Source organism: Mus musculus, chromosome 1 (assembly GCF_000001635.26).
Source record: "Mus musculus strain C57BL/6J chromosome 1, GRCm38.p6 C57BL/6J".
NCBI classification, from domain to species: Eukaryota; Metazoa; Chordata; class Mammalia; order Rodentia; family Muridae; genus Mus; species Mus musculus.
In genome coordinates, this window is record NC_000067.6 from 182,609,498 (window position 1) to 182,635,018 (window position 25,521).

The following is a 25,521-nucleotide window of genomic DNA, read 5'->3' on the forward strand; positions in this document are numbered from 1 at the left end:
TTTATAAAATACACCAGGGTATGTGATATGTAGTCTCACTTCTTGTCACTGGAGGCATATAATTTAGAGCTTAGAGTCTGTGAGCAGATTGGCTTTCAAGTCAAATTGAGGAGACGGATGTAGGGAGCAGCTGTGGTGAGGGAAGCAGCCTAGGTGAGGGGAGCATCTGGAGTGTAGGGAGTAGCTGGGCTTCAGAGAGCAGCTAGGATGTGCAGAGTAGCTTGGCTAGTTAGGGATATCATATTATCACCCGATGTTACCCTTCTCTGGCTATGACTGCCTGAAACTGGACTCTAGCCTGAGGTTGAAAACCTGTGGCCAATTGAGAAGCTGCCAGGCAGCCCTGAAGGCTAAAGAGCCCTTCTCCTGCCACCCACTCAGAAACTTGCATTTCACAGATGGCTGCCCTTCTAGTCTCTGGGTGGGAAGTGGCTGTTCCTATCTAGCCCAGGAGACTCAGGGCCAGGTGGACTCAAAGCATATTGCCAGAAGCATCCAGGTTGTTGAGGGAAAACTGGCCAAGGTAATTAGGAAGGTTCCTGGCAGGGGTGATGAGGCCTCGGTGTGGCTGATTGTGTTTTGAACTTTTAGACTAGAGGAGTGCCGGTGTCCCTTGACCACTGGAGTTCTGCCGAGAGGATGCCAGCCAGTTCTTACTTCCCCTCAGAGTGGAAGGCAATTGCATAATGGGCCCAAGGCACCAGTGTGCTCTTTTGGTTCAAACAGCCTGTGTAGCAGCAGCAGCAGCAGCAGCAGCAACAGGAGGAGGAGGAGGAGGAGGAGGAGGAGGAGGAGGAGGAAGAGGAGGAGGAGGAGGAGGAGGAGACAGGAGGATTGGGGTCCTCTTTTCTAGCCTGGCACAGGAATGCTGCGCACATCAGGGCTCCCTCTCTGAGAGCCCATCTCTGTAGTTGATGCCTTCAGTTTCCTTGAGAGAGCTGCAGCTGAGCTAGTGAGAAAGAACTCGCCCTCTCATGTAGGCAAAGCAAAGGGCAGAGAGAATGCTTGGGAAGAGGGAGTCAGAGGCTGTGGGGATGCTTTCTCTCCACATCTCTCTCTCTATCACCAGTACCATTCTCCTGTCTAGCTTTCTACATAGCTTAATGTCACTAACATGAAGGAAGGGGTCCCTTTCCTTAATTTCAATTTAAAAATCCTATAGGGCCAGTTTGGGTCACTGTGGCCAAAGACAGGATCAATTATGACTTCAAGTTGAGTGGAATTTTCTTTCCAGCCAACTCCTCCATCTGGCAGGCTAGGGTAGGAGGTCTCTTGGAAGACCTTGAATCTGATTTAAGCTCAAATGTTATTGATTTGGAAGCATCTGGGAGATCCTGGTAGATCACACAATTACTGAACAGAGAAAAAGGTAACAACCCAGCCCCAGGGTTCCAGAACTCAGCAGGCTGCATAGGGCTTCGAATCCCCCATCACTTCCCAGTTCAGCAATGCCTGCCACCTCTCATTTCAGCAGGAACTCCCTGTCTGAAAGGTATAAGGGGAGACACACAAGGCGAGGGGCTTGATCTCTCAGGTGACCTGCTCTTGTTTTTTGTTTGTTTGTTTGTTTGTTTTTGTTTTTGCCATGCAGATTCCCAAGGAGGTACGTGAGTATTGCCTGGACAGAGGTGGTCTTCATTCGGTAAGAAAGGGCATGCCTGCCTTTGGCTCCTTCCTGCTGTGGAAACAGGGCTCTCTGTGGATACTCTTAGGGTCTGCTGAGCTGGTAGCCCTGAAAGCCAGTGAAAACAAGCCGAAGTCCCACCTGCCAGGCCCTTTTGGAAGAGAGCAGGGGGTGATTCTTGTCCCTATGTGCATGGTGGCTTGGTCTGGATAAGGTGACTACAGCATACTGTAGGATCCTTCTTGTCTGGCCAACAGAGACAAATGCCTTCATCCCAGCAAGTCATATCAGCATCTTGGGGTCAGGAGAGTACAGGCATTGTAGGTTTAGAAACAGTCCCTTGACTCCCATGACTGGGCTTTGATCTGGGTCAGTTGCACTAATTATGCTCCAGTGTGTGCCCTGCTGCAGCCTCTCTCCTCTTCTCAGTGTGACCGGGAGTGTAGGCAGACCTACAAGGCCCAGAGTCATAGGCTTGGGCCCAGGCTACGTCCCCAGATTGCCCTTGGATCAGAGATGCATGCTGATTATCCTGGAGGGGACAACCGGGGTGGGTGGTCTGGTGCACCATTTTAATACTAGAAAATAATGGAAACCAAGCCCGAGTTAAATGGGCTAAACCATGGCTCCCATCAGATTGGCTCCATCAATATGAGTGTGGGGTCTTATGTCTGTGCATAGAACTTTCCCTGTGGACAGCAACAGGGCCCTTGGTGTGATCTGCAGGTGTCCGGGAGTCTTCAGATAAAACTTGAACTTATCTCAGAGTCCCTGGAAGGATTTATAAAGCACGGACCATCTGGCTTCACATCTATCACATCTGCCTCTAGGTCCAGGGTGGGCCTAACGAGTTGCACACGCCCCACCCTGCAGGATTCGCCTGCTGACCTTAGTCTCACACTTCCAGAGTCACCCTCAGTTGAACCTGCTTGACACCCCTACTGCCATTGCTGGCTGAGTCACGTCAAGGGGCGATGTGAAGGCCGGAGACCCTTGACACCTAACTAGATGGAGTCTCTAGTAGCACAGAAGAAACCAGGTTCTTGCTTCAGCGGCTCCAGGTCCCACTCTGGCCTCCTAAACAGGGACTCTGATTGGTTCCATCCTTAGATTCTTCCAGAAACTCCAATTGCCTTTCCCCAGCCAAGCCCAGGCTATAGTCAGCTCCCCATCTGCACTGACAGCGCCTTCTCTCTCTCTGCTCTTTCCTCCCTCACCTCCATCAGGGACAGCAAGAATGGCATTGAGCTTGTTCCATTAGATGTTGGCTGTGGCTCTGCTGGCCTGCCCAGCACTCTTGTATCCAGGGTGTAAACATTTTCATAGGGAATCCCAGCATTGTGGCTGGCCTAGTTGCCACCTGGGAGGATCCCTGAGGTATCCCAGCCAGGACAATGACAGAGGGACAGGTGGGCCTACTTTCCTCCCCTGGTCAGCAGAACTGAGATCTGGGGAGGGTCTGGTGAGCATGTGTAGACACTGACCACTTCAGGGTGGGTGGTTCAGCTCTTGCAGCTTGCCTGCACCTGCCTCTGTCACGAACATCATATAAAGATTGATTGTAAGGACAGAGGGCCCTGGGGAGGGTGATTACAGTGCTAACAACACTGGCACCTGTGTTTTAGAGCACTCTACAGTCAGTAATTAGCCTGTGTAACACAAAAGCAGCCTCCCTGCTCCTCACAGCAAAATCCATGGGAGTATCTTATCATGTCTGTGGAAGAGTCCTGACCCCCAGGGGGCCAGGAGGGACCCAGACTCAGGCCTGGAGAGCTGCCTCCTCCATCTGTCCTCGTCAAAGCCTGGTCACTTTAGTCACCTCACAGAGCCCTTTGTTTGAGGACCAGCTGGACTATGAGATTCCATGCTGTTCTTGTAGAGGCAGCTGCAGATGCTTGCTGCTGGAATCAGGAGGAGAAATATGCAAAGCCCACACTAGACACACACAGCTTCACTCTTCAGTTAAAGGGAGGCCTAGAGGATAGAAAGGCTGGCTAAAGTCACACAGCTAAGGCCACAGACTCGTCGGGCTTGGCAGCCAGCAGACACCCCAAATCCGTTGAATGGTTGAGGCACAGTGAACTAGCTCATGACTGAACCAGAAGTCTTCTGATTCTACATATTAGGTACAGCAAACAATCCCTAACTCAACAGGGTGGGGCTGAACTCCAAGGAGGAACTGACTCTGCCATTGCTTTGTGCAGCTGGAGAATCACACCGATGAGCACCTGGGCCGGGATTTCTTCCAGGGCCGCCAGCCCTCCACCTGCTCCAGCACCTACATGAACCTTCGAGAGGTGTCCAGCAGGGTCCAACTCCCCCCAGGACAGTACCTGGTGGTGCCATCCACCTTTGAGCCCTTCAAGGACGGTGACTTCTGCCTGAGGGTGTTCTCGGAGAAGAAGGCCCAGGCTCTGTGCGTCTACTTGGTCAATCGTGGCTGGAGGGGGTGGTTTTCTGAGTTAGGCCCCAGATGGAGGTGCAGGATCTGGAGGAACTCATTGCTAAATGACCTGCCTGCCCCAGGAGCGTAGTGGGTGCTTCTAAAGGAAGTTTGGAAAGCATGACATCTCCCTGGGTGTGCCTCCTGCTGCCTCCACTTTTCTCTATAGGACTGGGAATTTCCTCATCCAGAAAGTGAAGGCTGGGGAGAAAGGGCGCCAACAACAGACTATTGACCAACTGTTCTACCATCTGGCAGAGGCTGATGGGATCTGGGATAGGGCTGTGCACACAGTACACACATACTTTGTATACATACCATGTACATCAATTATGTACACTACGCACAACCTACTTACTATATATATCTGTCATATACACTAGACATATATATGACACATGTACTAATTGTGTACTATCTATACATCCCACATTATATACGTATATGTACTATGTACACACTACAGACAAACATATACATACGCACAGTGTGCATACCATGTCTATTATGTACACACACAGCAATGCATCAAATACATAACACAAACATGCAACATACAAACCACACATACATATTATATATACCATATCATATACATGCAACATATGACATGCACATATGCCATACATTAGATACACAACACACTATACATTTCAAGTACCACATACCACACTATGTACACATACCACTAATGCATAACTCAAATATACTATGTTTATTCACTACAGAGCACACACAGAATATTCACATAGATTCATAGAAACTATATGCATAAGTACCACATACCATGTGCACCATCCACACATCCCATGCCATAGATCCTGAGCACATGGCACACACATAGGGCATATCCCATGCCCTATAGCCATTTCTCAGACTTCAGGCTCTCCACAAGGCCAGCAGAGCCTTCAGCAGTGAACTTTTCAGGAGAAAGAAGAGTAGCCATCACTGAGGTAAACAGGGACGCGTCTCAGAATGTTCAGTATTCTAGAATCCACAGGAGACCCAGGAGCCCCTTATCTTATGAAACTTCAGGCTGGGTGGTGGGCTGGGGCAGTGAAGGGGAAGCATTTCTTTTAGGGATTCAGCTATACAGTTTCTTTAAAAACAGGAACTGAAAATCCTGAGTGTGAAATTCCCATAAGAGGAAATTCTCCCTGAAAGGGCCCAGCCATTATCTGAACTTGCTTTTTGATGTTTAATTCATTTCTGTCTGGATTTCAGAGAAATTGGGGACGCTGTTGCTGGAGACCCACATGAGGTATGCAGTCCTATGTGCCAAGCTCTCGCACTACTGCACAGCAGGCATCCAAGTGTCTTGTTGATTTGACAGAGTTCTTTATATATTAAAAATGGTAACATTTTATTTCTCTGGAGCATAATACTATAGTGTCTAAGGAATGATACCATAGGCTGTCCACTAGTCTACACACACACACACACACACACACACACACACACACACAATCACACATGTATACATGTACCCTCCATATGCACTCATACACATGAACATACACAGTGTGTATGAATACATACAGAGAAATGTTCAGGGCTTGAAGTATGAGTTCAATTTCTTGTCCTTCCCACATGATGGGTGCGAGTGTGTGCATGCACACACGAGTGTGTGTGTGTATGTGCTGTTTGTTGTATGTGTGTGTGTGTGTGGTGTTTGTGTGTGTGTATATGTGGTGTGTGTGTGTATGTGATATGTGTGTGTGAGCATGTGTGTGTGTATATGTGGTGTGTGTGAGTGTGAGCATGTGTGTGTGTATATGTGGTGTGTTTATATGGTGTGTGTGTGTGTATGGTATGTGTGTATGTATGTGGTGTGTGTGTGTGTGTGTGTATATGGTATGTGTGTATGTATGTGGTGTGTGTGTGTGTGTGTGTGTGTGTATGGTATGTGTGTATGTATGTGGTGTGTGTGTGTGTGTGTGTGTGTGTATGTGGTGTTTGTGTGTGTGTGTGGTCTTTCTGTTCCATGGGGCAGGACCCAGGGGTGGAGAATGTCTTCACATGACACAAGCTCAGCTTCAATTTCACCCAAATGGACTGAGTACCTACATGCAGCTGCTACTCAAAGTGCCCTCTAGTGACCAAACTTGCCATGCTGGTGAACAGCCCTGGGATAGACATGCTCTGTTATTGGCAATAATCAAATGTGTAAGTTCATATTTCTACAGTTGAATAGGAACAAGGCAACAGAGGATCCATATGCCTGGGGCTGGGGCTGCGTTTGACTGGCAGGAAATGCCTGTCATCTGTTTAATCTTACTAGTTAGTCTCTATTCAGTGTGACTGCCCCCAGGGCCTGTAGCCCTCCTGTTAACCACCTCCCCGCAGCATCAGCCTGTCCTGCGCTGGGCTCTTGGTGACTGAGCTCTCATTGCAGATGGTGGCTCAGCCTCATCACTCCCAAGAGTCTTACCATTCTCACTGTGGGGCACTGGGACGCTAGAGGAGCTAGAGTGTGTTGGTGTAGACTGTACAGAGTTACAAGTCTATTATGATTTCTGCTAAATGACTTAAAACTAGGCCCATATGCCTACTGAACCAAGCTGGTCATCACGGGGGCTCCCTGTCTCCATCTCCCGTGTTCTCCCAAAACCCCGGAGTAACATGGAGTCTCTCCTGGCCATGGGACTGCCTTGGCCAGATTCTGTGATCAGATTGTATGCTCCTTCCTTGACTACGGTTCACAGGCTCCTGCGTTTGGCCTATAGCCATGTAACGTGCAAGCCTTCAGGCAGAGAGTCTTCTGCCATCTCCAGAGCATGGTAATGGATCCATCAGAGGGAGTCTGGGATTCTAAGGCCTGGGACTTCAGAATATTCTCGTTCACAAATGCTCTGACTTTCTTTCTCACTGTGGCTACTTCTGTTCCAACATATACATACCATAAACCATACACACCAAACTTTATATACATATCACACACACACACACACACACACACACACACATACACACTTACCATACTTCACCATGTCCTCACCATAAAACATACCACACATGCATACCATACCACCATAAAACACACCACATATATTACACATGCTTACTGTATACTGCACACACTGCATAACCAGCAGATATATTCACCATAATGCATACTATATACATATCCCACACATATCATAAAATGCATACTATTTACCATATGCCTATCATAAAACATATCACACATATATACTCACACATACCTACAATACGGACTACACATTTCCATACACATACCATGTATGTGTGCTGTACACTCTACCACAACACTACACATACCCTGCATGTATAATACACACATAAACCAGACTTATGCCACACACACTACTCATATGCATTTGTACATGTCTCTCACACACACAGCACATGCACACACACAATACCCATATGTGTGCACAGCATAAACATTACAGTGGTAATATCTTGTCAAACTTAGGACTTTACAGGAGATAGGAAGATACAGCTTTGGCCTTCCAGAATTCCTGCATCTTTACCTCCAAGTCATGGGCAACTAGATATTCAAAGGGCTTGACTGTCTTCCTTGGAGTGAGGGAGGTGCGCAGTGAACCAGGAACGCTCAGGACTCAGATGTGTGCCTGTGAGCAGGGCTGCTAAGATAATATCAGCACCCAATTTAGTAACAGGAGACTCCATCCTTGCCTTTGTCCAGCTGCCACCTTATTGTCAAATGTTTCCATATACATTCTACTGGGGCTGTAGACACTCCTCCAGCAACTCATTGTTTGAGAGAAAGGCGGTTCTTGTTCACCACTATATTTATTGATAGACCCAGGGCAGTCTCCAGTTTGCACCAGGTGAGAGAATGAACAGATTTGAGGTACTTTGTCATTATAGAAACGCATCCTTCCCATTTCTTGCGTACCAAAGTTCCCACATCCAGTGGTGTGTCTCCTCCCCATTGGCAGACTGCCTGCTACAGACAGCATTTGTCCCGATGCACATCCTGGATTGTTGTGTGTGTGTCTGAGACATAGTCTTGCTATGTAGCACAGGTGGCCTTTGATCTCTTGTTCCTCTGGCCTTTGCCTCACAGGGACTGGGACTTAAGAGGGTACCGGGTCATTTGGCTCCGCCGTTTAAAATGCAATTTCATACCTTTTCTCCTTGGAATAACAGAATGTTATTCCCTGTCTAGAATCTGTGGGCTCGCCACTAGGTTTCACAGTATATCATGTGAACAATAGAACGTTTTTCTCTTCTGAAACAAAACAAAACAAAACAAAACTTTAAATCATGTGTGTGATAAGTATCATTTATTTTTTCTTCTAAAGAAAAAAAAATCACATGTGTGGTTTTAGATTTGTGTCATTTGTGTATGATGATGATATGCATCAGTAGCCTCCTGGAAGAGATGGGTAAACAGCCCTGGAGGCTGAGAGAATAGGATGTAGGTGACAGGAAGTCTCATGCCTTCCAAGATGGGTGTGCGAGTCTCCAAGTCGTGGGCTGTTCACTCTTTCAGCAATCTCTGCTTGTCACACATAGGATGGCAGAGAAGGGCAGAGAGGGGTTTGATTCTTGACTCCATCACTTATTAGCTGTGTGGGCGTGGCCAGCCACTCTTTGTGTGTGTGTGTGTGTGTGTGTGTGTGAATTCTGTATTTTTTAGCAATATTTTAGTTTATACCCACAGCTATTCCTCCTCTCCAGCCTCCCCCAACTTCATTTCTTTCTCCACCTCCTCCCCCTCCTTCATAACCCACTGAATACAATCAGTGCTGCCCATACAAGAAGGGAGCAGGGCCATTCATTAGAGCGTGAACAATCTAGCATGGCTGCACAGATGAAGAAAACCGACCCCTCCCCCACTCAGCAGCCATCACCCAAAGCTCCGCAGTCAGGGAAGGAGCTCACGTGCCTCTCATCTACACTCACTGGCAAGCTGACAGGCTCCGTCTTGTGCAGGTTTGTATAGGCAACCACAGTATAGGTACCGTGAGTTCATGGATGTACCAGTCTTCTTGTGTCTAGAAGACACCACTTTGCGGCAATCCACCTCACCTCTGGCTCTCTCTCTCTCTCTCTCTCTCTCTCTCTCTCGTCCCATCTTTCTGTGGTGTTACTTAATTTCCTGTTTCTCCATCTGTGAATAGCGATCTAGCGTCTAATAGTAATTAGCCGACCTCACAGCATGGTCCCACTAAGTGAGATAATTCATTTAATGTGCCTCACAGGCAGTAAGTAAGGAGAATACCATTCCTACGACAACGGTAACTTACAATTACAGCATCATTAGGCTATCCTGGGCTTTGTGTACTCATCCTAGCAACGGCTTTGATTCCTGGTAATTCTTCAGGCTAGCTGAGAATCTTTCTCTTTTTCATTCCTTCTTTCAATGATAGCGCGAGATGATTTGAATGTATTTGGTCAAAGGCGTTCATTGAATGGTTTGTAATTTTTGAAGGACTGGCATGCATTAGCTCTCATCTGATTTCAAAATGACCCATGAAACAACCCTAGGTAGTTTAATATTAGCATTAGAGAGTGGATGCTCAGAGTGCAGAGACAGGCTCCAGTAAGCAGCCCATCTGTAGTTCAGTTCCAGTCCTGTCTACTAGGCTCTGCCCCCTTAACACTCCCAATTCCCCTTATTCCCCCCATCTCTGGAAAGCTAAGAAATCACATATAAACATCTGCATATTTTTATATGATTTCTGGAGTTCAGATTCCTATGAGGTTGCTGGCAAAGTCCTTGGACATTCTCCATACTCACTCTGAGATTTCCCTGTATGTGTCTTGTTCTCTGAAAGTGATTCTGGGTTGAAATCAAACACTCAAGGCTCAGGGGCCCGAAGAAATGATGGTTTATCACCTGAGAGTGTATACGGCTCTTGCAGAGGACCCAAGGGTGGCTCCTAGGACCTGGGTAGGGTAGCTCACAACTGCCTGGAATTCCAACTCCTGGGGATCCAATACCTCTGGTCTCTATGGGCACCTACACTCATATGCATACACCCCTCCCCACACATATAGATAGGTAACATTAAAATAAGTCTTAAAAGTAGAAGTTGGGGTTGTAGAACTCAGAGAGGAGCTGTGCATAGAGAATGGCACCCTGCAGGACTGCCAGCCCTCTGTGTGGCTCCTTCCTTGCTGTCTGTATTGGTTACTTTTCTGCTGCTATAATAAAACACTGCAACCAAGGCAACTTGCAGGTGATTTATTTTGGCTCACGGTTCCAGAGGATACAGTCCATCATGGTAGGGAGGCATTGCATCAAAGAGCAGGCATGGCAGCAGGAGCAGGAAGCTGAGAGCTCAGGACTTTAAATGCACATCAAAGCAGAGAGAACGACGCACACAGGGAATGAGGGTTTTAATATCAAAGTCTACCTCCAATGACATACTCTCTCCATTAAGGCCACACCTCCTAAGCCACCCCAGACAGTGCCACCAACTAGGAAACAAGAGTTCAAGTACCTCAGACTATGTGGGACATTTTTCATGACCCCATATGTTGCCACTTAGCCCAAAGCCTGGCCCAGTACAGACTCTCCACAGTTACAAATGGGATTCTCCATAGTTCACGCCACAATTCCATCATCGGTACCCTCCCTTCCAGCCACATCCCCGTGACATGGATGGAGAAGATGAGCACTTCTGGAGCCTGTCTGAGGAGTTTGCGGACAAGGTGAGTGGAGGGCGGCTGCCTCTCAGCTGGGCAGTGAAAGGCTCGGGTCATGTTTGTCTGCACTCCCTCGGGTCTACAGGAGTACAGGAGGGCAAAGCCGCATACTCTGGGTCTCCAGCCTGTGTCTGTCACTTGTCATTTCATCCTGATGGAAGCCAGCAGGCTTTTCCTGTGTTTCTGGGAGAGAGAGAATAACTATTGTCCAGAGGCCACTTTTCTTCCTGCGTTGACTGACTTGAGAAAATGGAAGAGCCCAATCTCTGGGTCTTGCCCAAAGCCTTTCAGTTTGTAAATTGGTCCCTTCAGACAGGGCCTCTGAGTGGAAAGCCAGGGCAGTGTGACCTCTCTAAATCAATAGTCTTTAGAGGGGGAATTGGCCAGCAGCAGCGGGAGGTCACTCAGTTAACCTGCCCTGGGATTACAGACAAAGCCCGATGACTTGGGAGACCAGCAGTGCTCGCCCTGTGGAATCTGAGCCTGATTTGGGTGTGTGTATGACTGTGACTGTGGTCAGCGTATGCACAGCTGTCTCCCATTTCTTCTCCCTCTGCTCAGCTGTCCAAAGCTCACTTTGCCCCTGTCTCTTTTAGAGGTCATAAGTCTGAGCCCATCCAAAATTCAGTCTGTGCCCACTGGTCCCATAGTGACTGAGGACCCTTGATGGGTTATAAAGTGCTAAAAAAAAAAAAAAAAAAAAAAAAAAAAGCCCAAGAATTACTTTCTGTCTCCCCGGCACGCCCTACCCCATGGAAGCACCAACAGGCTTTCTAGACTTAAGAATGGAACGGAAGCCTAGCACAGTGGTCTGCCACCCCACGTAATTGGGGGGCTGAGGCTGGAAGATTGCATGATCTGGGAGTTCGAGGACGGGCTGGAATATATGGTGACTTCTCTGTCAGAGAGAGGGGGGTTGGAGAAGGATGGAAAAACATAAATTATATCAGAAAAGAACCCTTTGTACCAAAGCAAAGCAAACCTACAAGCACAGAATACATCAATTCGCTTCCCCAGTTGCTCAGACCAGTATTTTTCCCAACAGAGGCTTGTCTCCTCGGCTGCCGAAGGGGCATGTTTTATTTAGTACATTCAAAACCCCGGAGAAGAAACAGTGATTTTGAGGTAGATCTCTTCCCAAGCTTGTCTATTCTCTCTTGCGATGGGGAAAGGGCCTGCACACAAGTCGCCATCCACCTCCTTGCTGGAAGAGTGACAGAGGGTTTGGGAGCTGGTCCAAGGTCACAAGGCCTCATGAAGGTTACAGCCAAGGTCCCGTATGGACTCTGAGCCTTCCTTTTCTTTCCTGGTAGATGGCTGAGTCTGAAGCTTTTCAGAGAGGTCTCCAGTGTGACACTAAACCCGACCACCCTCTGCCCTGGGGAGGTCACCCGGAGACACAGCTTTGTGAGGTTTAGTCTCACCTTTCCAATGCTAGAGCCTGTCCAGGGGAGTATAGGAGGTCACAGTGAGGACAATGGGCAGAGACCAGACTGGAACTGAGTTCACAGCCCATTGCTTCTACCATGCCCCCTTGTTCCTCTCCCTTCCTGAGGCCCATCTTCCATCTGGGAGGTAAATCGTGCCTCCTCTCTCTGCTTCAGAGTTCACATCCAACACACATGGGCTGCTTCAGTCCATGAGTCTGAGCCCCAGCCTAAAATGTGTTCCTGCATGGAATGGCAGCCCACATATGTGGGAAATCCGGCACTTGGTGTCTGTGAACCCCAAGCCATTATAGCCCACGCAAAGATACATGACAGTGCATGTGTGTGCGTGTGCATGTGCGTGTGCGTGTGCGTGTGCGTGTGTGTGTGTGTGTGTGTGTGTGTGTGGTGACTGGCAATTTCTATAGTCACAGCTCCATAACTGTAGTGTGGATGCAGCTTTGTTAAAGATTTAATAGCGCACAGGTAGGGTGTGTGGGACATCAGTGTGAATTTCCACTGTCACTACTTGACATGCAAGCAAGCCTGTGGAACACAGGTGAGGCTGGGCTGGCAGCCTTCTGTGGAGTTAGGTGCCAAGCATGTACCATCCATGTCTCCTCTGCCCGACTAATTCTCCTGTGCCCTGCCAGGATGGCGGACTTCAGAGGAAATGGAGACGTTGAGTTTCTAAAGACATCGCATACTTTGAAGAATCACAAGACTGGTGGACCTAGAGTCTGGCTAGGGAGGGGGGCCTAATTGGATGCCATGAAACAGCTTGTTGGATCTGACACGTTTCACATTTGGGCTCTTTCTAGGATTCTGAAATCAGTGCTCACCAGCTCAAGAGGGTCCTGAATGGATTGCTTTCTAAACGTGAGTTCTTCCCTGGGGCCTATTAGAAAGTTCATGGGCATCCAAGAGAGGTGCCAGGTGGGGCTGAGAGAGGGCCAGAGATTGGCCAGAAATACCCCAGGTTGAGGGGAGGGATTCAGGTTGCCTCTGACCTTTAGAGATCCCCACTCTGTACAATGAGGTGGCCTGTGGCAGGTAGGAGAAGCTGGGGAGGAGGTGGCATTGGGAGAGATGAGACCCACACTGGTAAGTAACCAGACCCTGAAGGACCAAGAATCTTGACATCAAATGCAATTATTTGTAAGCCCTGAAAGAAAGAAAGCTGGTCCGAATTTGATTTATGTGACACTTTTCCAAAAAAATTAATATTACACGAAGATCCCCTCCCATGCTTGTTTGGGGATACAGGTAAGAGGGTGATTCTGACTATTCTTGCCAATTATCTGTTGTTCAAAGCTTCAGGCTTTTGCGAGCCTTGGGGACTGCCCAAGTGTCAAACTGTCTCCCAAGGAGGGCAGTTACACTGCCATTCCCTGAGTTTGAGCCACTGGAACCAGTATGGAGTCAGCCACCTTCTGTTCTGGTGCAGGCACATCCAGGGATAACTCCTTCAGTTGGTTGGGTGATGGGCTCCCATGCTAGCCCAGAGACAGGGAGGGGCCCGAGCAGTGTCCTGGGGCTCAGAGCTCTGCCATAGCTTAGGAGAGCTCTCCACACTCTTCTCTGCTCTTGCTCCTTCTGTGGCTCAGAACAGAGAAGAGGTCTCTAACAGGTGAAAGTGGAGAGGAGAGATGTCTGGAGCCCCAGAGAGGTGCCTGTGAGTTAACAATGGCTACTTCATTGAGCCACTGTGTGCCGTGACCTTGGAGCCAGCAAGCCTGTCTTTAAATCCCAGCTATGTTCCCTTATGGGTCAATGGTTTTGAGCAAACTGTATAAGCTCTCTGGGCGTCATAAATGAAGATGATGATGTTAACATCTGCCAAGTGGAATTACTCTCAAGAGTAGACCATATCGTGATGGGGAGAGCCCACAGGGGCTGTGGGGAGGATGGAGGGCAGGATGGAGTGGCGGATTGGCTTACACCATCCTGGTAACAAAGCTTCGCTTACCTTACTGCGATGCTCACCAGTTCTTGGTGGCAAGTAGCATCATTATATGATGCAGGAAACCAAAGCTTACAAACATAAATCTGTGGGTTCCAAATCTGAGGCCCACAGCTTGAAGCACAATGCCAGGGCTGGTCAGTAGTGTATCCCGGGGTACCAGGAGGCTGGGGGTATCTGTCCCCTGCCACCCACGATGCTCTCACCCTTTCCATGGAAACTGTACTCTCTGATGCTCTCCTACTGCCTAGGTTACTTACTTTCCTGGTCTTTAAACACTCCTGACTCCCACCTTCTTTTCTTTTTAAATATTTAGGAACAGACATGAAATTTGACGGATTCAACATCAACACTTGCAGAGAAATGATCAGCCTGCTGGATGTATCCTTTAAATGTCACATCTTTTTTTTTTCCCTGTCTTAAAGGCTCCTCTACCTTTTTCCAGGAAGGAGGGGGGAAGCACAGGGGAGGAAATGAGAAAGGAAACTCATTTACTGAGCATACGTCAGGAACCCTGTTTGAGTTTTTAAGTTAAAATGCACCCTTGTGTGTTCTGTGGTTGTCTTTGCCACACCTGGGACTATCTCCCATTTATCCACCACCACCACAAACAACAACAACAACAACCACAAGTTATTCTACACTTGAGTGCCTGGTCTAAAATTATGGAACTTGGAGATAGCAAGTGGGACTGTGCCCTCCTTCGTCCTCCACACTATGTTGTGTGTCTCAGCCTGCTAAATCCATTCTACTCCCCATCTGCATCCAGCCCTTCCTCAGCTCCCCCCATCACTGTATGGTTTTCGTTCAGACACTTAGTATGGTCCTTGGATATCCACTACCGATAGCTTAGGATTATGATACAAGATAAAACCTATTTGTTCTCTCTGATCTGATTTAACTCTCATCTCCTTTTAAAGAACAGTCTTTTCAGAGTCTGCCAGAATAGTGTTACACAAGACCTTAAACTGTGTAGCTTATAGATAGCAGACATTTCTTACAGTTCAGGTGCTGGGAAGCCTTGGACTAAGGTGTACAGACAAGTTCGGTAAGGGCTCTCGTCTCCGGGTTTTGGCTGTAACTGCACAAGGTGAGGGGGGGTTTGGGGGGATTTCCCTGGGATTCCCTTTTATAACAGCACAGCTGCATTTACACAGGGGCCCTCTTTGTGACCCCCATTTCCTGATTCCCTCATACTGGAGCTAGATTTCAACACTCAGATTTGGGAGACACAAACACTCAATCTATTATACACAGGTGGGGGGTTTTCTGATGAGTGGCAAGGGCAGTCTCCATGTCACAGACATTCTACAGAAGGTGCAGGGTACTGATGGCCCATCAGCACTTCCTCCAGCTTTGCTGGGACAGAAAGGAAACAGGAAATATGCCTCCTTTCTCATTTCCTCCCTTGTGCTCCCTCCTTCCTGGAAAAAGGTACAGGAGTCTTTAAAGCAGAAGAAAAAAAAGTGACACTTAAGGGATACATCCAGGTAACCATTCTCCATATACTGGTGGTGAAAGTGAATCCTTTAGGCTAGGGAGGCCTCATTCACTATGGGATCTGGCAACCTTACTGCAGGACCCCTTCATCAGCTCCAAGAAAGTCAGTAAGTGTGACCGTCTTTTGCACACGGCAGGGCTTGTGCAGAGAGTTGTGGTAGTGAGTGTGTGTGGAGTGTGTCAGTCTCTGCACAAGTTATCAGTGATGGATAGGTGGGGCTGTCTAGTGATCCCAGGGCTCCAAGTGCCCACTAGTTGCATCGTGCTGGAACCTTTCTGCCCTTGTGTCTTTCCACGGCTGTGCGGTTAGCAGTTCAACCTGTGGTCACAGACGACTAACTTGGCTCCACTCTGCTGAGGCTAGAGCTTTGGTTCCAGAGTCACTCTCATCAAAGCTCTCTATTGATTTCAGTTCAGCCTCAGATTTTGTCGTAGTTACCCACCATTTGTCCTAGTGATGCCGGGTCTCCTGCGGCTGCGAAGGATGCCAACTTGATGACTCTGCCTTCTTTTGGACTCTTTGCTCCAGTGTGAGGTAGTGCTTAAATCTCCCTGCGCAGTGAAAATGCCCTTGCAGATTTAGAAAAATGTCAAGGCTATTAAGATGTAGTTCATATGTCAAAAATATGCTTAGTCGGGATGTACAGTTCATTCCATGGCTTCTGTTAGGTTTGGAGCTGGGTAGCCATTTCCACATGGCCAAGAACGTTTTTCTCATGCACCCTAGATCCTGCCCTTATACTAGCAGTCACTCTTTATTCTCCTGACCCCCCAATTCCATGGCAGCCGAGGCCATATTGTCTACCTATGTGAATCTGCCCACTGTGGACATCTGTATCTGTGGAATCAACCCCACACTAAGTGGTGCTGCCATTAGAGTGATGTTTACATATTAGAGCATCCCCTCACCCATGGGAACCGGAAAGTCCCAGTGCTTACACTTCAGTGCTGGAGACCCTGACTCAATCAGGTTTACCTGGACTTTGGAACAAGCAAAGGTTCACATCCTGTATTTATTACTTCTCAGGTATGTAAATTAAGAGAAGTGACTAAGTGCTTGGACTGTCAGGGTCTTTCCCTAGAGAACGGGGTAAGAATGTCTAGTTTGTGCGGCCATTGTGGAGGTAATATGAGATGCAAGAGTAGAAAGACACTCAGGGTGGAATCCCCCTGAGCCCAGCACTCTTCAGAGACTGGTTGTCTGGGTGGTAGTAAGGGAGTGAGCTGTGCTCCAGTCAGCATTTAGCACTCTGAGGAGACTGGCTTTGTTACAGGAAGGGACTGAGCTGTGATCTGGCCAGCATCCAGCACTAATCAGAGATACAGCCTGAGACTGGATGCTCTGAAAGGATGAGGATGTTGGTCAGCCTCCCATGATGTTAACTGAATACCTGAGAGGATGCACTAGTAGTGGAAAGGTATTTTTGGGGGCTCATGATTTTGGCTGCTTTGACCTATGATAAGGCAACACACAGTTATGGGAATGAGAAGAACTTTCCTCATAGCGTCTGGGGAGAGAAAGAGAGAGAGAGAGAGACAGACAGACAGAGACAGAGAGACAGAGACAGAGAGAGACACAGAGAGAGAGACAGAGAGAAAGGGGCAGGTTCCAACATAATTTTCAGGGTCCAATGACCTATCTTGTCCAAGTTCCACCACCTCCCCAGGCCATGCTTTGCCATGTGGGCCTTTGGCAGGGACCACAGTACCAGACACGAGCCAGGAACTTTACAGTCTTGGGTGCAAAGTAGACTTCCATTTGGCTATCTAAAGTATATGGGGAGGAGTTTCTGTTCCAAAACACAGTGGTGTTTGTAGATTTATTGTGATTGGTGAGAAAAAAGAGTGAAATTCACGAGGGTAAGGACAGTGGACAACCAAAGCCCCATGCGTAGCTCGGCACTCAGTGAGTACTCACGAAGGGAGATAAGTTGGATATGGGAAATTCCACACGGCCTCCTGCCCCCAGCACACATCCCTCTTATGGTTTTATTAGAGCCTTTGAGGACTTGTGTTTGTAATATCTGGGTTTCTGTTGTTGTTTTGTTTTGTTTTGTTGTTCTTGTTGATATTCTGACAATACTATAATGATTTGAATGAGCAGTTGCCCCAATCGCAGAAATCTGAGTCTGATATTAACACACAGCTGCAACTGCTGTCACTTAGGATAGCGAGGGTGTGGCCAATCAGTGCTGTTGTAGGAGGCTTTAAGCTCATGTGGGTCTTTGTTCCTACCTCTGCACCTGGCCCCTGTAGTGAGTACTGAACCTTTTAATCTTAAACTTGAGTTTGCTTCCCACCATCACCCCATCGCATGGCTTGCTGCAAACATGGAAGGTTTACCAAGGGTTCAAGGCACCGATGCCGGCTCACAAGAGAGAGGAACTCAGTAATGACTCAGAGCTTGTCCATATTAACCTTTAACAAACTTAGGGTGATGGGACAGGAAGCCTGCGACCGGTGGAGTTCAAGACTCTCTGGCTGAAGATCTGCAAGTATCTGGTAACTACCTCTGGGGAGAGAAGGGCATCTCTCTGGGCCCAGGCCCCTTCCCTTCCTCCTGACCCTCTGTAATACTTATTCCTGGGGTGTTCTAGATTCTGTACTCTGGTCAAAACCACACCTAGGTACACTGTTCAGAAAGGAGCCAGGAGGCAAAGGCAAAGGCAGACACTGATGCTGACCTCTTTAATGAGAGCCTCGTGCAGAAGACAAAGCACGCCACTGACATTAGCCCCATTTCTATGTGTTCCAGAGTTTCTTTGGAGATGGCAATACAGCCTCTCTAGAGTGCATCCTTGGTCTCTCAAGAGAGGAGTCGATGGGGACGGAACTGTCAATGCTGTTTTCATGTGAACTTTCTCTCTGGCTTCAGGAGATCTACCAAGAAATGGACCACAGCCGTGCAGGGACCATTGATGCTCACGAGATGAGGACAGCTCTCAAGAAAGCAGGTGATGAGCCATCCTGTAGAAGAGGTCTTAGGGCCCAGATGCACTCACCAGAAATAGCACATGTTCTCATGGTGGGGAGGCCTAAACGTCTTTCCCATGAGCTTTCTTACTCTGAGTGCCAGCGTGACAACAAAGTCTTGCTGAAGATCCATCCTATTCATGGAGGAGGGATGCTCAGGGCTCTGCCTTCTGCCTGTTGCTGAGGCCATGGTAGCATTTACAAGGTGTGGGGCTCTGCAGGGGTCTACTGATACAAAAACCCTCACCCACCGTTTCTATGTTCACATACTGTGGGTATGTAGCTATGGCTACCCCAGGGCTGGGCTGCTGTAGGGAAGGGACTGATGAAACTTCTCTGAAACGGGAGGGACTTGTTGGCAGGGCCTCCGCTGGGATTTCCTGGGGGAGGCAGAGGAGTCCTGCTTTATAGGTTTCCACAGAATCATGGATGGCCCCTGTGGTGCCATCCCCTTGAAGTCTATCAGGAAAATGCGAAGACCTTCGCACCACCCATGAACGACACAGTCTCTCTTGGGCATCAGGTTTCACCCTCAACAACCAGGTGCAGCAGACCATTGCCACGAGGTATGCATGCAGCAAGCTTGGTGTTGACTTTGACGGCTTTGTGGCTTGTATGATCCGCCTGGAGATCCTGTTCAGTAAGCCTGTTTTCATTGCCCCTCTTCTTTTCTTCAGAGACACAGAGCATTGTGGGGGTTTGGGCCAGGAGGTCAAGCCTGACGGTGCTTTTGGAGCCTAGGGATTAAAAGTATAGATGAGATTTGTATAACTGATATTCATGAGGATGGGACGATAGACACTTTAGGGGCTACGGATGTCTGAGCTGGTCATATCTAAGAGCCAAGGCTATCTTTCCTTGGAGACCTGGAGCTCTGCTATCCTGATTACTGAGCTATGCAAAGACATTAGACCAAGGTACTGAGTCTTTCAAGGGTCCCGTCTTATGAGCCTCTAGTGTTGATTCACCTGTATGCCACCACGAGGGTCGTTTGAGAGGCTGAGCCACCTTCCAGGAAGAAGGAAGGTTCTGTCAAGGGGGCAGTAACTGTACTTCTTCCACATTGGGTGTTAGGGTGCTGTTATCTTGTCATCAGTGGGATATCTTTTTAAGGTTGGGACCTTCCCCACACAGGGTGAGTGCAAGGTGGAAAGTCTTAGGGGTGAAATATTAGTTGGCTAGAGATAGAGCAGAGACTGGACCATCCTCAACCCACTCACCAAAGAAACCACCTCTGAAGAGGGGGGTCCAGAGGGACATCCTGCTCGCAATGTTAGGGCTAGGGTCAGAGTCAGGGTCAGAGACGGGGTCAGGGTTGGGGTCGGGGTCAGGGTCAGGATCAGGGTCAGGGTCACAGTCAGGGTTAGGGATGGGGTTGGGGTTAGGGTCAGAGTCAAGGATGGGGTTGGGATTAGGGTTAGGGTCAGGGTCAGGGACAGGGTTGGGGTCGGGGTCAGGGTCAGGATCAGGGTCACAGTCAGGGTTAGGGATGGGGTTGGGGTTAGGGTCAGGGTCAGGGTCAGGGATGGGGTTGGGATTAGGGTTAGGGTCAGGGTCAGGGATGGGGTTGGGGTTGGGGTTGGGGTCAGGGTCAGGGTTAAGGGTGGGGTTAGGGTTAGGATTAGAGTCAGGGTCGTGATGGGGTTGGGGTTAGGGTTAGGGTTAGGGCTAGGGTTAGGGATGGGGTTGGGGTTAGGGTTAGTGATGGTGGTGGGGTTAGGATTAGGGTTTGGGATGGGGTTGGGGTTAGGGTTAGGGCTAGGGTTAGGGATGGGGTTAGGGTTAGGGTTAGGGTTAGGGTTAGGGTTAGGGTTAGGGTTAGGGTTAGGGTTCCCATTCTGTCTGTGAGACGTCTACTGCCACCAAAACTCAACCTCACTGCTTGTCCCAGGGGTCAGATCTAGAGGACAGGGTGTAGAAGGGAAGAGTGGTGTGGAGGGTTGTAGCTTGGCATGAGTTGGTCAGAGGCAGTTCTCTGATCTTCCAAAACCCTGGAGCTAATTTTCATGCTTCTCCGGTGTTTCAGAATTGTTCAGACTCTTGGATAAGGACCAGAATGGCATTGTACAGCTCTCCCTGGCTGAGGTAAATGACCCAAGGCTCGAGGAACTTCTCATAGACAGACTTTGAAACCCCTGGACAGAATAGGTTCTCTGCCATGGTTACCCCTCTGAACCAGCCAATGCCATGCATATCCCTGGAATGTTCTGTGGTGGACACTAGGAGAAGGGATGGGTAGTGTTTTAGGAAGTTAGTCAAACATTTAATTGATTTATTAAATAATTTAATCAAGGGTCCCCTCTTACCTCTTTCATCCTTTTTTTTGGGGGGAGGGGGTTCTCTGTGTAGCTCTGGCTGTCCTGGAACTCACTCTGTAGACCAGGCTGGTCTCAAACTCAGAAATCCGCCTGCCTCTGTCTCCCAAGTGTTGGGATTAAAGGCATGCACCACCACTACCCCACCTCTTTCATCCTTTTATCTTAAAGGTGAATCTATAGTTAGCTCTATCTAAAATCATTTCAAAGATGCAAACTCTTGTTAATTGGGATGGACTTGTAGGTTCATTTGGTGTCTGGTAGGGGATGTAGACATATTATAAAATGCCTGATTTCTGGGACTTCTGAATTAACATATAGGGGGCACCTGAAGTCCAAACTGAGTCTCCAATGAGGGAGAATGAAGGTATGAAGTAAATGAGTGTTCTTATTGTGCATACATCACAGTGTGCTTAATGCAGAAAGTGCCAGTCAGTGCCTGTAAGGGGGCAAACCCTGGGTAACAGAGTCTGTTGCTGGCTGCTAGGGAAGAGGTAAGGGGAGCAGGAAGTGCAGACGTGGCTCAAGGCTTCTGAGGCAGTGGAGCTAGAGGACTGCGTTATCACTGTCTCTACCAAGTTAGAGGACTGGGTTAGTACTGTCCTTGCTATGTTAGAGGACTGGGTTATCACTGCCCCTGCTAAGTAAGAGGACTGGGTTATTACCTTCCTGCCATGTTAGAGGACTGGGTTATTACCCTCCCTGCTATGTTAGAGGACTGGGTTAGTACTGTCCCTGCTATGTTAGAGGACTGGGTTATCACCCTCCCTGCCGTGTGAGAGGACTGAGTTATCACCCTCCCTGCCGTGTTTGAGGGCTCGGTTACTTACCCTCCTGACATGTTCTGAGTCCACTGCTTTTTATTTTCTTGTTAATGGGAATGCTAATGATTACTTCCTAAGATCAAAAGAAAGCTTTCCTTAAAACATATCTGTGGATTCCTGTGGATACCTGGGAATTAGTGTAGGACACAAATGAAGTGTACATGCAGGAGTATACATACATACATATAAGAATATATATGTATATATGTGAAATACAGATATACATGCAGGAATATATACACACATATGGAATGCATATACATATATATAATATAGGTATAAATTTAGGAATATATTCTCATATGTAAAAATATAGAGACGTAGTATAGAAGATGTCTGTAAAAAAATATATATATATATACATATATATGTATATGTGTGTGTGTGTGTGAATATAGTTGTCCTTTATGAGGCTTTAGTTCCAGAACCTTCCTACGGCATCTGGTTGCATCAGACCTTTGTATAAAATGGCATACTATTTGCTTGCACACTCTAAATCCTCTCTGGAGGATTTATTGGTGATGCCTAATACAATAAACAGAATGCCTAAGACGCCGAGCCTGGGTAAAGAACTGTCTCTCTGCATTATTTAGGGAGTGAATGACAAGGCAAGAAATTTGTTCATATTCAACACGGGTGTAGTTCTTTTTCTGGAGACTTTTAATCCGCCCTTGGTTAAATCACAGGTGTGTAACTTGTGGTCCACTATTCATCGACACACCTACTTTCGGAGGCCCCTTTGGGCGCAGAGTCTTTTCTAAGTGGCATTTTCTGTGACAAGTGGTGACCTATGAGGCAGGAGGGCTTCTGTGGCCAAAGCCCACACACTCCCTAGAACCCGTGCACTAAGTGTGTCTCTTCTTTTGCAGTGGCTGTGCTGTGCACTGGTCTGACCCTCTGGACATCAACAACTTCCCTGCTTCCAACCTGTCTCTTTGCAATCTTATGAACGTGTATCCTCAAGTGTCATTTACTGACTGTTGTATTGTCCAGCCAATCACTGATCCCGAGACACTGGCTTTTCCCGATAGAGCAGGCTGGGGAGCCCCATATCCTCAGTAGCACCGAGCTACGAGCTATTTGAGCTGATCCCAGGGCCCAGCAGAAGGAAAGCAATCAATTAAAGTTGTGGGCCAGGATGGTTTCTGCCTTCCTCTGGAGATATACCATGTGAAGACAACCTGGGCTTCAATGCTATGGGAAAAGACTTGGCTTGAAGCTCCTGCTGGAAGCAAGACTGCTTCTGAGGGCTCTTGGGAGAAGGGCAGAGTTTCAGTAACGTGGAGAAAGGGCACAGGCCAGGAGTAGGGGAGATGAGAACTGCCCTCCTTAGAGACAGGGAATGTAGTCAGCTGATAAGCAGCTGGAGGACTGATGCAGTTCAGGTGAGTTTTGCCTACTTGTGAACACAGGGCTTTCTGCTGCTGGTGAGAAAATTGAGACCACAGCTGTAGCATCTCTGCGTGTACACAGATTCATTAGCTATTGCTGTGACAAAACACCTTGAGCAGGGTAACTTAGAGAACAATGAGCTTATCTGGGTTCATGGCTCCAGAGCAGAGAGTGAAGTGATGCTGTCAGAAGCAGGAAGCCGAGGGTTTTCATCTTGAACCACAAGCAGTTTAAGTTCTGGAAGCCCACCCCCAGGGACATACTTTCTCCAGAAAGGCCATACCCCCCTAACCCACCAGGGACTAAGTATTCAAATGCCTGCGACTACTGAGAGCATCTCATTCAAGTGGCCACCACAGGAGAGCACTGTGTCTCAATACCACCTTCAAAACAAAGTATAAGGGAGCTGGTACCCTGACTCCTGTATTAGCCTGACTGAGGACTAGTTTTCTGTTTTAGCAGAAGAGTCTGATGAGTGTTGTTTGTAGGAGTTTGACCAGAAAGCATGGTGATTCACCAGAAGGCTTTCAACTGACTTCAGATCTCCTAGATTCAGTAGGGGGAGCAGCAGCGCTAGTTGCTTCTCACTGTGACAAAATGATACAATGTGACGGGATGGAGGCAACTCAAGCGAGGACCGTTTATTCTGGCTCACCCTTTTCCGAAGTTTTAGACCCCCAGGAGTGAGGGCATAGAGAGTCCATGACAGTGGGAGCAGAGGACTTAGCTCCATACAGCGGTAGACAAGGAGCCCAGCACGCCAGCCAGTACCCGAAGTGGGTGGACCATCCCTACTGTCTCGCATCCACAAGCTCATCCACCTCAGAAAAGTCCCATAGCCTTCCTCACAATACTTCCACAAGCTGCAGCCTGGACATTCAAACCATGACCTTTTGGGGACATTTTACCTTCAAGTAAAAATATTCTGCCCCTGCTCCGTGAAGCACAGGCCATCTCAGGACACAAAAGACGTTCAGTCCAGTTTCAAAAGTTCCCATAGTTGCAACAGTCCCAACCCTGTCGGAAAGTTTAACATTTCTTCTGAGACTTGAGGCAAACTCTTAACTGTGAGCATCTACAAAAATAAACAGGTTAGATACTTTCCGTACAGAGTGGTACAGAGGGAGGGATGAGACGCCAGTAAGGAGAGATTAGACCAAAGCCAAGCATGGAAACAGTAAATTACATAGGTCCGTGTCTAGCAAATGGGGCTTATGATGACATCATCTGAGCTTCAAGGGACTGGGGTGGCCCCTCCTCTTCCGTCCCTGCTGCCTGAGTACTCATGGCGTATGGGAGACCAGAACTTCCTTCCTTAGAGACTAGGAATGCTCTTAGCTGATAAGCAGCTAAGAGAGCTAATGTGGGTCAGGTGAGTTTTACTTACAAGTGAACACCGGGCTGTGTGCTGCTGGTGAGAAAATTGAGGGCCACCTCCAATTACTGCCTATAGCTTTTATCAGCAGATGTCACCTGCTCTTGGTGTTTTCAGTATCCTGAAGTCGGCACTGAAACTTGGGCCCCACCTCAACAGCCTCGTCAGGAGGTCCTGTGGGGAGCCCAACGCTGCTACCCGTTTCCTGGTCTTAGGCTTTTCTCTGGCATCTCATAGCAAAGCATTCCATCGCTAAGATTATACTTTTTGTGCTTGAAAACTCAGCGCCATGCAGACGCAGATGACACTGATTTCTGCTTCCAACTCAGGATATAGCCAGGATTCTAATGACCATGGCTGCGGTGGCTTCTGCATACCCAAAAGGCTTAGCCTGGGGAAGTAATTCCTGAGTACCCCTTTAGGCACTCCTTTATAGGAACTCTCATTTTAAATAAAGGTCTTTCAAATGAGTTTATACCCTGCAGTCTTCAATAGGTGGGCTCTTTGCCTAGAGGCCTGTCTGCCACACACCCCCTCCTCATCTCTTCAACTATGGCAAAGCACTCAATTTGACTTTAACAACTACTGTGACTTTGCCTGTAATGTTCACTCACATGGTTCACTACGTTAACAATAGTCAGACTCATTTTCTGAATGATTTACACACTCTTCTACTCAAGTCTTTGCTTTCGGTGGCTCCACACTGTAAATTTGGTTAAAAACAGCCAGTGATAACCATGCCACAGCCTGGGTGTCATACTGTCTTGAAATTTCCTCTACCAGATGAACTAGTCCTTAAAGACCTGAGTGAAATCAATGCAGGTTCTTGGTCAGGGTGTACCATGAACGACCTTGAGTCCTGCTTCCAAATAAGGTCTTCATATCTGTCAGGAGCATTACAAGCACAGCCCTTACTGTCCATGGTCCTATTACCATTCTGATCTTCTGCCCTCCCACCAGAACCTACCATTGGGCAGAATTCACACTATCCTAGTTACTCTCTAGCCTGCAGTTCTAAAATCTTTCAAATGCCTCCT

General features: G+C 48.0%; 1 protein-coding gene across 5 annotated transcripts in view; it reads left to right on the plus strand.

Annotated features, from left to right (window-relative positions):
• Positions 1-24,959, plus strand: part of Capn8 (calpain 8) — a 69,708-nt gene extending 44,749 nt beyond the window's left edge. The window contains exons 11-21 of one of the 5 annotated variants that reach the window (XM_006496686.2): positions 1,592-1,603; positions 3,829-4,040; positions 5,292-5,328; positions 10,653-10,721; positions 12,964-13,021; positions 14,422-14,486; positions 18,039-18,107; positions 18,481-18,559; positions 19,102-19,144; positions 20,605-20,663; positions 22,587-24,959. In XM_006496686.2, coding sequence (XP_006496749.1) covers positions 1,592-1,603; positions 3,829-4,040; positions 5,292-5,328; positions 10,653-10,721; positions 12,964-13,021; positions 14,422-14,486; positions 18,039-18,107; positions 18,481-18,559; positions 19,102-19,144; positions 20,605-20,626 — 666 coding nt within the window. In that variant the 3' untranslated portion in view covers positions 20,627-20,663; positions 22,587-24,959. Of the gene's footprint in view, positions 1-1,591; positions 1,604-3,828; positions 4,041-5,291; positions 5,329-10,652; positions 10,722-12,963; positions 13,022-14,421; positions 14,491-18,038; positions 18,108-18,480; positions 18,560-18,989; positions 19,219-20,604; positions 20,664-22,586 lie in introns of those variants that run through there. The other 4 variants (NM_130890.2, XR_373596.3, XM_017319052.1 and 1 more) reach the window with 4 other exon arrangements.
• Positions 24,960-25,521: the final 562 nt, after the last annotated feature.